Below are 14,061 nucleotides of genomic sequence, written 5' to 3' on the forward strand. Positions count from 1 at the left end.
AACTTAATAGAACACGGACACAACAGAATCCTTAGACTTTTCCACGACAATCCAAGATGGCGGATGCGCATCGACGGCCTCTCTCTCGCGGAAATTTTCGCCGCGTTCCACGGATACCTCCAACGCTGAAGCAATCGTTTATCAGCCGTTCCCGATAAGACTGTGTGCTTTAATTATCCAACGTACACGTCGCCGATACAAAATACCCGCTATCTGCATCGAAACTCGTAAATGCTCGATGTAAGTTCGTAATAATGGTTCCATCCTTGAACTTAAAACGCCTGCCAACGAGAATGTTTCCAGTTATGCCACAATTAACCAGTTTCCTAGTAATTAAGGACTGGTGACGACGATCTCAAACTGAATTTAATGAACACGAATTTTTTATTTATTTTTCCATGAATTGTGGTGATATACTAATTTCGTTGGTTAGTTATATTGAAGTCATTCGTGGGCCAAAGTGACTAAAAACTTTATTTTTGGAATTTTTTTAAGTTTTAGTACCAAAACAGTTAATCGGTGATTAATGTTTTTATATTTTTATGTGGAGTTCCAATCACTTTGTCGAATGGATGGCTGGTTTAATTTTTCGAGAATATGTACTACCCCTAGCAGAAAATATTTAACACTCATCCGTCCCTTGTGTCAATTTGACACACTTTATCCTAAGAGATTTAATTTTTCATAGACGGGTATGAAACCCTTTAATATACAATCAAAAGTACCTAACCTAACCCTTTAGTATACCTAAATTAGTCAATGTAAGTAATAATGTGTTGTATATTCTATGCCTAAAAGAGGCTTGGTAACTGAAGAAGTCCAGCAATTTACAGAATTTATTGACATTTATATTTATACAGTTAATGCAATTATATTGGCCATAATTCAAAATGATGTTATTCTGTTGTGTAGATAAATGTAGCTGAGGCTCTGTGACTTTTTATTTTATCCCCCATCCGTCCCTTGTGTCAATTCGACACAGTTTTCTCCTAAGAAATTACGTTATTCCGTCATGTGTAGGTAAATTGCGTGAGGCTTCATGGATTTACTTTAAAGAATTTGCAAATTTAACTATTTATCACTTCATTGTATTAATTTTTACCGCTGGGTCAATTTGACAACGAGGGTCAAATTAAGTTGGGAAAATAAGGGGTGGATGAGGGTTAAAAAATTTGTAAATTTAACTACTTGTCTCTACGTTATATTAATTTTTTAACACGGAGGGATAAATTAAGTTAGGAAAATCAATAAACATGCCCAGAATGTGTCTAGAAAACGTGAAGTATCGCCAGCTGCGCGTTATCAGGTGATAAAGTTGATTAGTTAAATTCAATTAAAACACGGATATTTAATCACGATGATGGGCAATGAACCACCGTTTTCCTGGATAAGGATGATGCTCGTATGTTCACGCTTTCAGGATAGCAGCGGTGAGTTCGTTGAAGGTGCTGGGCATAAACGCGGCTAATTCTGAGATAAAACATGGGGCACGCTGTTCGCTCGAGTCTCGCGAGCCTTTTAATTCAACCGAAAGACGTGTTCACGGTGAACGTAAAATTTTCAGTGGAGATTAAATGTTAACAGGGGTAGTCAGTAGCCATTTAAATCTGTGATTTACACTTTACTCTGAGCACTGAGCTTTAAAATTTAAAAAGCTTACATTTTTTTGAAGCTTTGGAAAACTTGACATTTTTATCGTGAATGTTTATATTTAGCTTGGGTCTGTCGGCATATATCTGCGTAATTATTTACTAAATAAAACAAGAATATTATTCTCCTGAAAAATTTTACTGGAAATGTTACTTTGTAAAGCGTGAAAACCAAATCATACATGTGCAGGATCATTCGGTGTATGAATGCTCTTTTTATCGATATTAGTAGTTCAATTTAATTGGAGAAATGTACAGAGTGTTACCAGATTGGTGGTACAATTTGAAAAGAAATGATTCTACCTGAAATGTTGAGCCAAAGATTTGGGAGATATTTTGTTCACAAGCAGAAATCAATTTTGAATGTTCTGCGAGCACATGTAGTGACGTGTCTGACTAAGAAACGCTGTTTCTACTTACAACATTACTGGATTTCTTTTTTTTTTTTAATTAAATATGTTATTAGATTAATGGAAAATCAGTGGATAAATTTATGATTGCAAACTATGCAGAATTTCTTCTGTTGTTTTTATAAGGTAATGAAAATTAGTGTTTGTTAAATTAAAATGAATTATCATAGTGAAAAACACTTCAATCCATCTGTCTAAGAATATGCATAATTATTACTATTATTTTCTAAGTATCACTGTATACCAAATTATTTCTGAATAAAATGGTTGCAAAATTTACCGTAGGGAACTAGAGCTAGAAATAAACAGAGAAACCTAGTTGGCGAAATCTCCAACCTCGATTTACTCGAAAACATAACCTGATATAAAAATATTTTGTTCTACAGTTTAATCTCATTTTTTCAGGTAGAATCATTCTCTATTCAATGGTATTACCGACTGAATACTCTGTGAATGTCATGTGCATGCAAATCGAAGTCACTCACCGTTCGATCTTGTCCATCGTGTTGGGATGATGCAAGATGGTTTGTTGTCCTGACATCTCGACGACGCATTGTGTACCGAGTTCCAACTCTGTAAACCCAAACAGTGGTAATTCAATTATTTCGGAATGTCCCAAATCGATATACACTAGTAAATTATTAATAAAACTGTCACATATCCCATCATTACATCTTAACGAAAATATGTTCAAAATTATGCAAAATTGTGGGAAATAATTTGATCAAAAAGTTAGATTCAAATTCTCCAATAATCGAGTTATTTTTCACCCTTCCGTTCCTACGAACAAGTCACCGAACTGTTGCTTATGCAACTTGTTCCTTTTCGTTACGGGTCACGATTGACCCAACTGTTCACTTGGGCCATTTCTACCTCAATATTCTAGAAATTCAATATTTTGGGATGTAAATTTCTTCGAGGATCTCTGTGATTTTTATCTGACCTGATGTAAACAGTTATTGACTCAAATTAGATATCACAAGCTAATGAGTTATCTAATTGGGCTCTAGATATTTGAGGCCAGAATGGACCCAGAATTCACTGTCTAGGGTCTAATAAAATTGTTCAAACATCTTTGGGCTCCCGACGAGACGTTTCGAACTGTCCAAACGTTTCGAACTGCCCAAACGTTTCGAACAGTCCAAACGTTTCGAACAGTCCAAACGTTTCGAACAGTCCAAACGTTTCGAACAGTCCAAACGTTTCGAACAGTCCAAACGTTTCGAACAGTCCAAACGTTTCGAACAGTCCAAACGTTTCGAACAGTCCAAACGTTTCGAACAGTCCAAACGTTTCGAACAGTCCAAACGTTTCTAACAGTCCAAACGTTTCTAACAGTCCAAACGTTTCGAACAGTCCAAACGTTTCGAACAGTCCAAACGTTTCGAACAGTCCAAACGTTTTGAACAGTCCAAATATTTCAAACAGTTCAAATGTATTAAATGCCTGTCCAATTCAATCAGCTTAAAACGTAAAAACTGTTTGAAATGTTTGAACTGTTTGGTCGCCTAACCGCAATCAAACTCTGTTCAGACAGTTCGAACTTTCATAATCAGAAATGTCCAAACATGATCGTCCTAGCCGTCGTCTTTGACAGTCTTCTGAATTTGTTTCTTCCTAAATCTCGTGTACCTCTCGTAGCTATTGCTACGCGTGTAATGAGATCTCCGATTCATGCATAATGGAACGTATAAACAGAATGCAGGAGACGTATCTGCAATTTGTCGTCTGACGTTCATAAATAAATATTACCGGGCTTCGAAAAAAGTTGTTTTATGGTAACATCATCTCCGATCGCTTCCGTAATACTTACAATTTCTGAGTTGTTTTCGTTGTAATTATAAGTTTACTGTAATAGTATATTATATCGTTCCCGTTCTATTTCTTTTTAATTTCTTTGATATTCTAGGGGGAAGCATGTGGAAATTCGTTTCCAACGAGAAATCTCAGATTAATTTCAAGAAAATCTTTCTGGATCACAGTTTTGTAAATTCAAAGATATTTTCACTTTACTCGTCCCTTTAACTATGACAAATTTAAGGAACATTGGCAACATTTATTCCACCAAACGTCATAAGCTAACGATTAATTTTTTCAATCTGAACCTGATGTTTTGTCGTACATTTTAGCTCTTTGAACTGTTAAAGAACAATCTAATTTGTAATGAATACTTTTCTCAAACCCTTCAATGCTATTACTAGACCTTGGACGTTTCCGCATTCCATAGTAAAACAAAAAAGTTAGGATAGTAAAATACAGATTTCAATAAAGTTTAATGCTCTTTATGTGTTATCGCTGACATTAATGCCTCCAGTACAGGAAATGAAATTCTGTCCAATTATAATTTTTACATATTAGTATATATAACTCTGAATTTTAAAGCTTTCACATCCTATTCATTACAAAAAATTTTTAGTTTTGTAATAGCACTTTTCATTCTCTTGTAATAAAATATCCATTAAACGAATCCATGAATATTCTTTGTATCCTTTAGATTATCTTTGAAAAGTCCTCTTTTTATACAATAATTCATTGTTAGATGAATTGTATTACTTCGTTCGAAAAATAATTAACATAATTCTATCAGTAAAAGTCATAATTCCGTCGAAATGATTGGATTGTTCGATCGTATTTGATCGCGCGTTCTTGTTGACGTTCCCGATCAACAGCCGAATTTACATCAGCCGCTCAAGAGGATTTATTTAATTATAAGTCCTCCCCTGGTGGGCTTGGAACAGTGGCTCGACATTATTCGAGGGACGTGTGACGGCGCAGCCGCCGGATGAATTTTCGATCGGCGAAGATACGCGTCGAGATTGACCCGAAAATTTCATACCATCCTCGGCTAATAATGATCCTGGCTCCGTCGTGGAGTTCACGTATTCATATCCCGCTTGCTGTATGCATAATACAGTTACTCGCTCGAATGTCCTCGCCCATTCCATACGTACGGCACATTTTAAGTATTTAATTAACGTTAACGTCGCAATTAACAATTGTAATTTATATTAGCATAAACCTTTCATTTTCTACTGACCTACAGCAGGCGTTTATAATTAATTAAGAATGTTCCAGATTCTGAATAATATTGATCTATAATTGTTATTTGTATATTGGGTGTACCTAATCAGTGATCCACTATTTCTCGACGAAATTTCTGTCTTTGAAATTCTGAAAAATATGATTAGATGATAATGATTTCTCAACACCTTGTATCATTGTTACTCGGTGGAAGGTAAGGAAAATGTTTTTAATTTAGAATACATCGTGTCATAGTTTAAAAATGGATTAGTGGATTACTTACTGGTACACCTAATACATAGGTACAACGTAAACAGTTTTTTACATTCGCTCAAGTTAATACTTTGGGAGTTATCGTAGTTGTTCCAGTTACATCATTTCAAATAATTGAAGTTAAAATATCTTCTAAACTACTGGTTTTTTAATATGAATAGGTTAATACTTTTGTATGCAGAATTATGAGTTGTATCGATTGACGTAATAAAAAATATACGATTCTATTTAAAAAACCAAACTTAAGCGTCATATGTCCTCTACGCATTTACTTACAAAAAAAACTAATTGCATCAAATTATGACCCCCTTGAAACTATACAACTTTTATTTGAAACATTTTTCACCGAAATCATTACTTATGCAGTAATCGAAGTGATTCCAGTTACGTATTCCACCCTTCGAGTGAAAGTTCACCCATTTTCTATTTCCAAATGCTATAATATGCTTGATTTCTTTCTAAGTATGTTATAACTTGATGTATTAGTCTGAAATATAGACTTGTATGTAAAACACAAATAGTTAACGTTTTATTTATAACAAGAATGTTGTAAAAAACAAAGTAACGGAAAAGTTCCTTGGGTGATATTTCACCCGGATACTCTTCATTTATAAAATACATTAAATACTCTGGTAAAAATAAGTTATTAAATAGTGCTTTTTATGCACATGTTTTTACTTTGTAAGAATTATATTTATATTGTAATATTTTGTCATGATCACTCGATATGTAAAGATATCATTGGGTATAAAATTTTCGTTTCGAAAATTTCGCTTCAGTGATTATATGAGCAATACTATCACAGACCTATATGTGGCGAACATAAAAATGCTATTTATATATGTAATAATTGCAAAATGTAAGGAATAACTTAACCGATGCAACTAACTTTTTATGAAATACAGTATAATAAGTTAATAATAACGTTAATTGGAGCGTAAAGAAAAAAATGGGTGAAATGTCATCCAAGGATCTTTATGTTACTATTTCTGAGGAACGTATGAAGATTAAATAGAACAATGAACGTTCCAGTATGTCCATCCTGTTTCGTTAAAAAAAATTCCTAATTACGTATCGACAGAAGAAGACTCGAAATGGTCGACGAGTAGAAGAACCGATTCGTGAACCGACGAGCGTATCGAGTCATGAATGAACGAACGAACAGAGAAGTTACGGCGTTTTATCGATCCGATTGGCCGAGCACAGGTTGCCGACGCGTTTGAATAAAGTTAAGGCGAGCCGGTCGCTTAGCATGGGATTTATCGCCTCATGCGATTACGTATGCACACGGAGTTGAATGTTACGAGCGTTATGACTCGAGGGCTGTCGTAAGACTGTCATAAGACCTCATGCATGGCTTCGCGACATGCCTCTACAGTCATTCGCCCTCTTGCTCATATTCCTCTCGCTCAAATGATCCATCGATCGCTTCGGTGTTTGTCAGACCTTTCTTTTTGCATGCAGACGAATCCTTTACTTTATTCTTCAGACTACAATCCAATCCTCAGTTTACTATCTTCTTCCATATTACGGTCGAATCCTTATTTCAGTTCTTTAAAGTATGATCTAATTCCTATTTCATATTATTTTATATTATGGTTGAATCCTTATTTTAATTCTTTAAAGTACGATCTAATTTTCTTTTATATTACAGTCGAATCTTTATTTTATTTTCCTTCTACAGTATACAACCGATCCTTACTTTATGCTTTAAATTACAATGTAATCCTTATTTCCTTCTCTTCTAAATTATAGTCGAATCGTTACTTTATCTTCCAAACTACAATTTAATCCTTGGTTTATTTTTCGTCTACATTCCAGTCGAATCCTTACTTTATGTTTTAATTACAATCTAATCCTTATTTCCTTCTCTTCTAAATTACAGTGGAATCGTTACTTTATCTTCCAAACTGTAATTTAATCCTTGGTTTATGTTCCTTCTCCATTACAGTCGAATCCTTATTTTTTATCCTTTAAACCATAAGCTAGTCAGTTTAATTTCTTTGAGATTACAGTCAAATTCTTATCTTATCCTTTAAAATACATTCTAATCCTTATTTCCTTCTCTTTTCGATTACAGTAGAATCGTTATTTTATCTTCCAAAATATAATTTAATCCTTATTTTATTTTTCTTCTACAGTACAATGGAATCCTTATTTCATCCCTTTAAAACTTCAGTCTAATCCTTATTTCATCCCTTTAGAACTACAATCTAATCCTTAATTCGTCCCTTTAGAACTACAATCTAATCCAAACTAGAATTTAATCCGTGGTTGATTTTCCTTCTACATTACAGTCGAATCCTTATTGTGTCTTTTAAACCACAATTTAATCCTCAATTTAATGTCTTCGACTTTACGTGAATCCTTGTTTTATCCTTCAAGTTACAACCCAGTCCTTATTTTATTTTATATCATGGTAGAGTCGTGATCATCGAAGGTAAATTGGATTGAAGTATCACTTTCCAATTACGTTGTCTTTCCAATATCTCCAATACTTACTGCACAAGCCCTCTCGTTCAGAACTTTTCAATACACATTTGATCATTAGGAGATAACTTCTCTACTCTATTCTTGAAAAATTCCACAGAACTATCATTTTTCAATCTAAATTTTCAAATACCAAGTACACACAAATATTTCTTTGTTTTTTATCAGAGTCCCAGTTTAACAATAAAATTTTTCGTACACAATTCTTTGCACATTACGTTTCTATTAAATATTAAATATACAAATTAATTAGTGGTCTTCACAATTAATTACTGACTCAAAACCGCCATCATTTTTTCGAGATAAGATTCGCCAACTGCCCAATAAATGTCGTAAATGTGCAAAAAGTAATGAGGAATATTTTCAAGACCAAAGTACACTTTGTTTATTCTTTTTTTTTTTTGTATATAGACCAAATCTACAAAAATAAGACCACGAATTAAGTTGTACACCGAATAAAATAAATGAAATGGCAGTATCAAGGACACTGGCAGTAATTAGGACCATAGACCTTTTTGTTCGAGGTTTCCATTCAATTGCCAAATTCCTGGTAACCACAAATGGAGGACATTTTCCCGGAAAAAGTTCCGAACAGTGTTCACCACGGGCGACTTTCCACCTCGACGATAGTGGAGGCCACTTCTAGGATCGATCCGATCGACCACCGTCCGTTCCCGAGACGGTTTTGTTTGAGCAACTCGAGCCAGGAATATTTACTCGCTACGACGGTTGTTGCGTGATACGATTATACAGGGTGTCCCAATTGAAGTGTTACAAGCTGTTTCTTTTATATTAAACGGTGCAACGAGGCTACCATTTTCAGTGCAACAAAAATAAAGATTAAATGGAAGGGGCTATTACTTGTTTTTTATTTGGACAGCTGTTATCAAATATTACAACGTTTGTTTGAAACATTCTTTAATATTCCACATAGTTAAAGAGTTATAGTAAAGAATACTTTTCTTAAAAGGATCTTCGAGGAGCAACAAATGAGATTAAAATAACCGTAATGCGATTGAAATTCATTTTATTAAATGTTTAAAATGGTGCCCATTACTTCTCAAACATTTATTTATTACTTTTATCATATTATTCCGAACATTTGACCAAATCACGGATTTTATGCATTTACAGCCTAAATAGATCTTTAAAATACAGTAAAAAACAAAACTTTCAACAAATCTAATCAGTTTTCTAGTTTATTCCGAACCTAATATAATACTTAAGAAAAGAAATAAATTCCTACATTTGCTGTTCTCTGTATGAAGTTCTTTGGAAAATACCATTTTGCATACAAATCCGCAGTCTAGCTGTAACTCAACAATTTTTCCAATACATATTGTAATATTTAGTAACAGCTATTCACATAAAAAAAAAACAAGTAAACCCTTCCATTTAAAAAAGGGTAAGTTAACGTACCCTTCCTAGGAAGCCACTTCCCAAATTTGTTGCATTAAAAATGGTAGCTCCGTTGCAACTTTAATTTAAAAGAAGCTTCATTTCGATATCTGGAATAATTTCAGAGAAAATAGCTTGTCACATTTTACGTCGGACAACCTGTATTGTACCTGTCCGATGCAGATGTATGTAACCAGTGTTACGACGACGCACTGAGGGCCAAGCTTGGGATATGTTACAACACACAAACGCGCGTATGGCTTCCCTTGTTTCTTATTTGCTCGACTTCGTGTCTTTCCATCAACCCCCCTGTGCGTTGCTTTCGATCATCGGCGGCGAATGATCCTTCGAGTCGAATATTAACACGTTGACTACCAGCTACGACATAACTCGTAGTTGAAACATTGCAAACATGTTGGATTACTTAAATACTTCTACACAATTTTGACATAAGATTAATAGCACATTATAATTTAAAACAAGACAAGCAATCTATATTAATCAAACGCAGATATTTTCAAAGATTTATGACTTAAAAAAACGAAATAAAGTGTGTCTGGTTACGTACTGCCTTTTCCATTGTGGTAGTCAACGTGTTAACCTGTTAACCCCTTGCCTTACAACATCGAGTCAGACACGTGATAACGATGTGAAACTGAATTTAAGTAAACGTGTATATTATTCGTTTTCTTTGGGTCGACGTGAAATACTCTTTCGCTGGTATTAACATTTAAGGTTTAGAAAAATGTAACACTTGCCATAAGAATAGAATTATTTTTGTATCTGGGAATGGGCGTAGCCTGGACGGAAAAAGAGGGGTTTTGCCCCACCAAACAAGAAAAAGAATTGGATTGTGCCCACCCCTTCTCAGAGTTACAACATTTTTGCGAAATATTTAATATTGCAGTATAATTTGAAACACGACCAACAGCCTCTATTAGCAAAACACATACATTTTCAACGATTTATGGCTAAAAACAAAATAAAGTGTGTCTGGCTACGTATAGCTTTTTTCACTGTGGCAGTCGATCTGTTAATCCCTCCCAGACTGATAACCTGGGTACGTCCATGTATCAGGGAAAATATTAACAATACAGTAATTCTTGAGAGTGAAGTCGTAAAAGAAATCGTATGACAAGGGATTAAGGTAGTTCAATACCTGACTCTCTATTCAATAAAGCATATTACTAATTGGTATTAAACACCCACTGATACATTTTAATAACGTATAAACATGATATCTATGAAATTCAACGACATTTCCAATGATCATTCTTTGTTATATTATAAATAAAAAATACATTTTGGTTAGTCATATGACTATCTACACAGGGTATCCCAAAATAGGTGTAAGTCCTTAAAAGGGGTAATTCCTGAGGTGATTTGAAACAATTTTTTCCTTAGCAAAAATGTTATCCGACGCTTTGTTAAGGAGATATTAACGAAAAACTCCGACCAATCAGAGCGCGCGTGCCGGCCGAGCTTCCGCGATAGCGTTGACTACGCGCTGCAATTGGTAGCTAACGCTATCGCGGAAGCTCGGCCGGCACGCGTGCTCTAATTGGTCGGGGTTTTTCGTTAATATCTCGTTAACAAAGCGTCGAATAATATTTTTGCTAAGGAAAAAGTTGTTTCAAATCACCTCAGGAATTACCCCTTTCAAGGACTTATACCTATTTTCAAACACCCTTATACATTAATCGATATTTTTTGAGTACACAATATCAGGTACACTCTTTTAATAATTTCTCTGCACTTTGAAACAAATCACATACAAAAAAACCAATTACTTAATTCAACGGACAACGATTTAACTTTTGCTAGACGATACAGTAAATCATCGACGAATGTTTGAAGGTTCCGACAAGGAGAGCTCCCGGGTGTAACGCTGACTTTTTAATGAGGTCTAATACATTCATAGAGCTTGAAATTCTGAAGCCAATAATATCTGTTTCAGCTGCATATGGCTGTTAATTTAGGAGATACTTAATGTTCAGTGCCGAGGGGCCTTCGAGCATTCATCGAGGATTTACAGTATTAGGTACCTTCACCCTACTATAAATTTTACTAGTTATGACTATGATCGTTCTTCCCTTAGACTTTTCATATCCTATCGTGAACATAGCGACGTTACGGATTCCGTTCACCGACACGTGGATCGTTGTTCATTGACGGATCCGATTTACGCACGAGCGAGCGCACGCGTACGACGACTTTATCGTGCGTGCCCACGCACATCGATACCGCCTTCGGACCGTTTAATTGGCTTTGCTGCGCACGTGTACGTGTTCGTCGCGTCGAACACGACGATCCAATAGACGAACAAAGGTGATACGACGCACAGTGGGCCGTTACCATAAAATAGGTGGACTTAATCAAAAAAATGTTCATGTCATGAAATAAATTAAAATCAGCACTAGGGTAGATGTCCCAATTACTGTCACCTTAAGATTGCGGTTTATTACTTCATTTAATAATTTTACGTGTTGTTAAACCTAAAAATCGTCTGAGTTTGGAACATAATATTATTTAACACCTGATTCTTTAAAAAAAAAAAATAGTTTCATACACTAAATATGAAGAGTTAATTAATAATTAAACAAAATCTTCGAGCAAACCCAATGTCCATATAACTGTCACCTCAAAAATTAAAGTAATTCTTATATACTTTAACAATTCATTTTATACACTGGATATATGGGTTAAATAGGAAAATTATGGCCCTTTCTTTAGTATGGTTTCGCCATCACTTCCTACGTACCATGTCGTGTTTTTGACACCGTTGTCCAATGTTTGGATGTCATTTAAAGAAGTTCCGTACTGCCGATCGTCAAGTAACGTTGCAATTATTGTCACTAAGGTGATAAAGTAGGCGTCCACTGTGGCCAACAAACGCAGTTAAGGAGTTAAAACCAACATGTGTATTAACTCCGTTAGAGCTTACAGGAATTATTATTAAGTGCATTCTGCGTACCGTAATACACGCTGTAAGCGCTCGAGGATCCGTAGTTTCCCCAGGCGAGCGTTACAAGCCACCAGAACACGTTAACCAAGAAGGAAGAAAAACAAAGAATCGGAAGAACGAAAATAATTCGTGTTAACTTCCTCTCGGGTCGCGAACGTTCCAGTTTAACGGAATTATAATCATTTAATTTCCGTGCCCCCCTGGAGGGACGGGGGTGCGGGGGCGTAAAAAAATGTCGGGCACCCGTAAAACGGAAAAAGAAGGAAATTACACCGTTTCGCGGGTCCGTGAACAAAACCGGAGAACCCTTCTCGAGCTCTAATTAACTGAAAGAACCACTAGCCGCGCCGACCCCTCCCTCCTCTTGCTCCACAAACGGCGGAAAGACAGCAGAAGCGAAGGAATCGTCGAACAGCTAATGAAAATTGAAACGACAGCTTTAATGAAACGTATTAATTGGCTCCTAACGGCGTGATCCTTCGGCAGGGAAGAAATTCGGGATCGAGATTACGGAGACGATAATGGGGGGTCGTTGAGAATACAATAAGTGACGTGATAAACAGATATCGGAGCCAAATTCCATTCTGAGAGGACTCGATTCTGAAAGGATTCGATGCAGACAAGATTCGGTTCTGAAGCATTTCAATCTAAACAGATTCCATTCTGAAAGGATTCGAGTCTGGAAGAATTCGAGTCTGAAAGGATTCGAGTGTGGAAGGATTAGATTCGAAAAAGATTCGGTCCTCGGCAAGTTCGATTCTGATCAAACTTGATTCTGAAACATTTAAATCTGAAGGGATTCAATACTGAAAGAATTCGAATTTAAAGGGACTCGATACTGAAAGGATTCGAATCTAAAGAGATTGGACACTCAGAGGATTTGATTCTGAAAGGATTTGATTCGGACAAGATTCGGTTTTGAAAGGGTTCGATTCTAAAGAAATTAAATATAAAAAGATTCGATTCTGAAAGGATTCGATACTGAGAGTATTCAATTCTGAACAGATTCGGTTCTGAAACAGTTTGATTCGGAAACAATTTGATACTAATACAATAAAATAGTATAGTATGATAGGTATAATAAATTAAAAGTGACTATGAGTTCCAATGAAAGCACATTTATAATTTCAGTAATTATAAAAGACGAAACATGAGAACCGACATGTTGACGGGTTCGATAGTTCTCAGTGTCGGTACACATATAAATTTAAAAAAAGAATGAAACTATAATAGCAAAAAAAAAATGCAAGTCAGATTGGTCAGGGGACTGAAGATTTCCGCCTATTTTCTAGCCACGGAATCTTGCCATCGTTTATTTAGGAAATCTCGGCTCAAGCTACCTGTACCACAAGTGAACCTTAAGTAAACACCTTTTTCGTTTTCATTGGACCCGTCCACCGTGGCAGGTAGACAGGTGTTTCGAGCTGGTTCGGGCCTAAAGAAAGAAGAGTCGACGAAATTTAAGGTAGAAGGGACGCTCTAAGAACATTATCAATGCTCCTGAATCTTTTGATCCTTGACAAGTGAAACAGACCATAATTTTTGAGGCGTCAAATTGCAATCTAAATACAGAACTAGGAAATAATTTCGAAGGTTCAAACAGTATCCATAAAACTGAGAAATTCTTAATACAATTATGTCGCAAATATAATGGAAATTGTAGGTATTGTAATTATTGAAAAGATTCCATAATTAATGATAAAAAATCAGATCCTGTTAAAAAATTCCTAGAATAACTTTTAAAAGAAGAAATGTAAAAAACAATATTAAAGTAGAAGAAGATATTAGGTATGAATGTCTCAAACAAAATGGAATCTTTCAAATCATATTAAAAGAAGTATTCGACATTGTTGAA

At 35.3% G+C, this 14,061-nt stretch overlaps 1 protein-coding gene across 1 annotated transcript in view; it reads right to left on the minus strand.

The window, feature by feature from the left end:
- Window positions 1-14,061, minus strand: part of LOC107187760 (kinesin-like protein KIF13B) — a 171,967-nt gene that overhangs the window by 145,755 nt on the left and 12,151 nt on the right. The window contains 1 exon segment of the mRNA XM_015575925.1: window positions 2,545-2,632. Within this exon segment, the coding sequence (XP_015431411.1) occupies window positions 2,545-2,632 (88 nt within the window).

Source organism: Dufourea novaeangliae, unplaced genomic scaffold (genome assembly GCF_001272555.1).
Source record: "Dufourea novaeangliae isolate 0120121106 unplaced genomic scaffold, ASM127255v1 scaffold101, whole genome shotgun sequence".
Taxonomy (NCBI): domain Eukaryota; kingdom Metazoa; phylum Arthropoda; class Insecta; order Hymenoptera; family Halictidae; genus Dufourea; species Dufourea novaeangliae.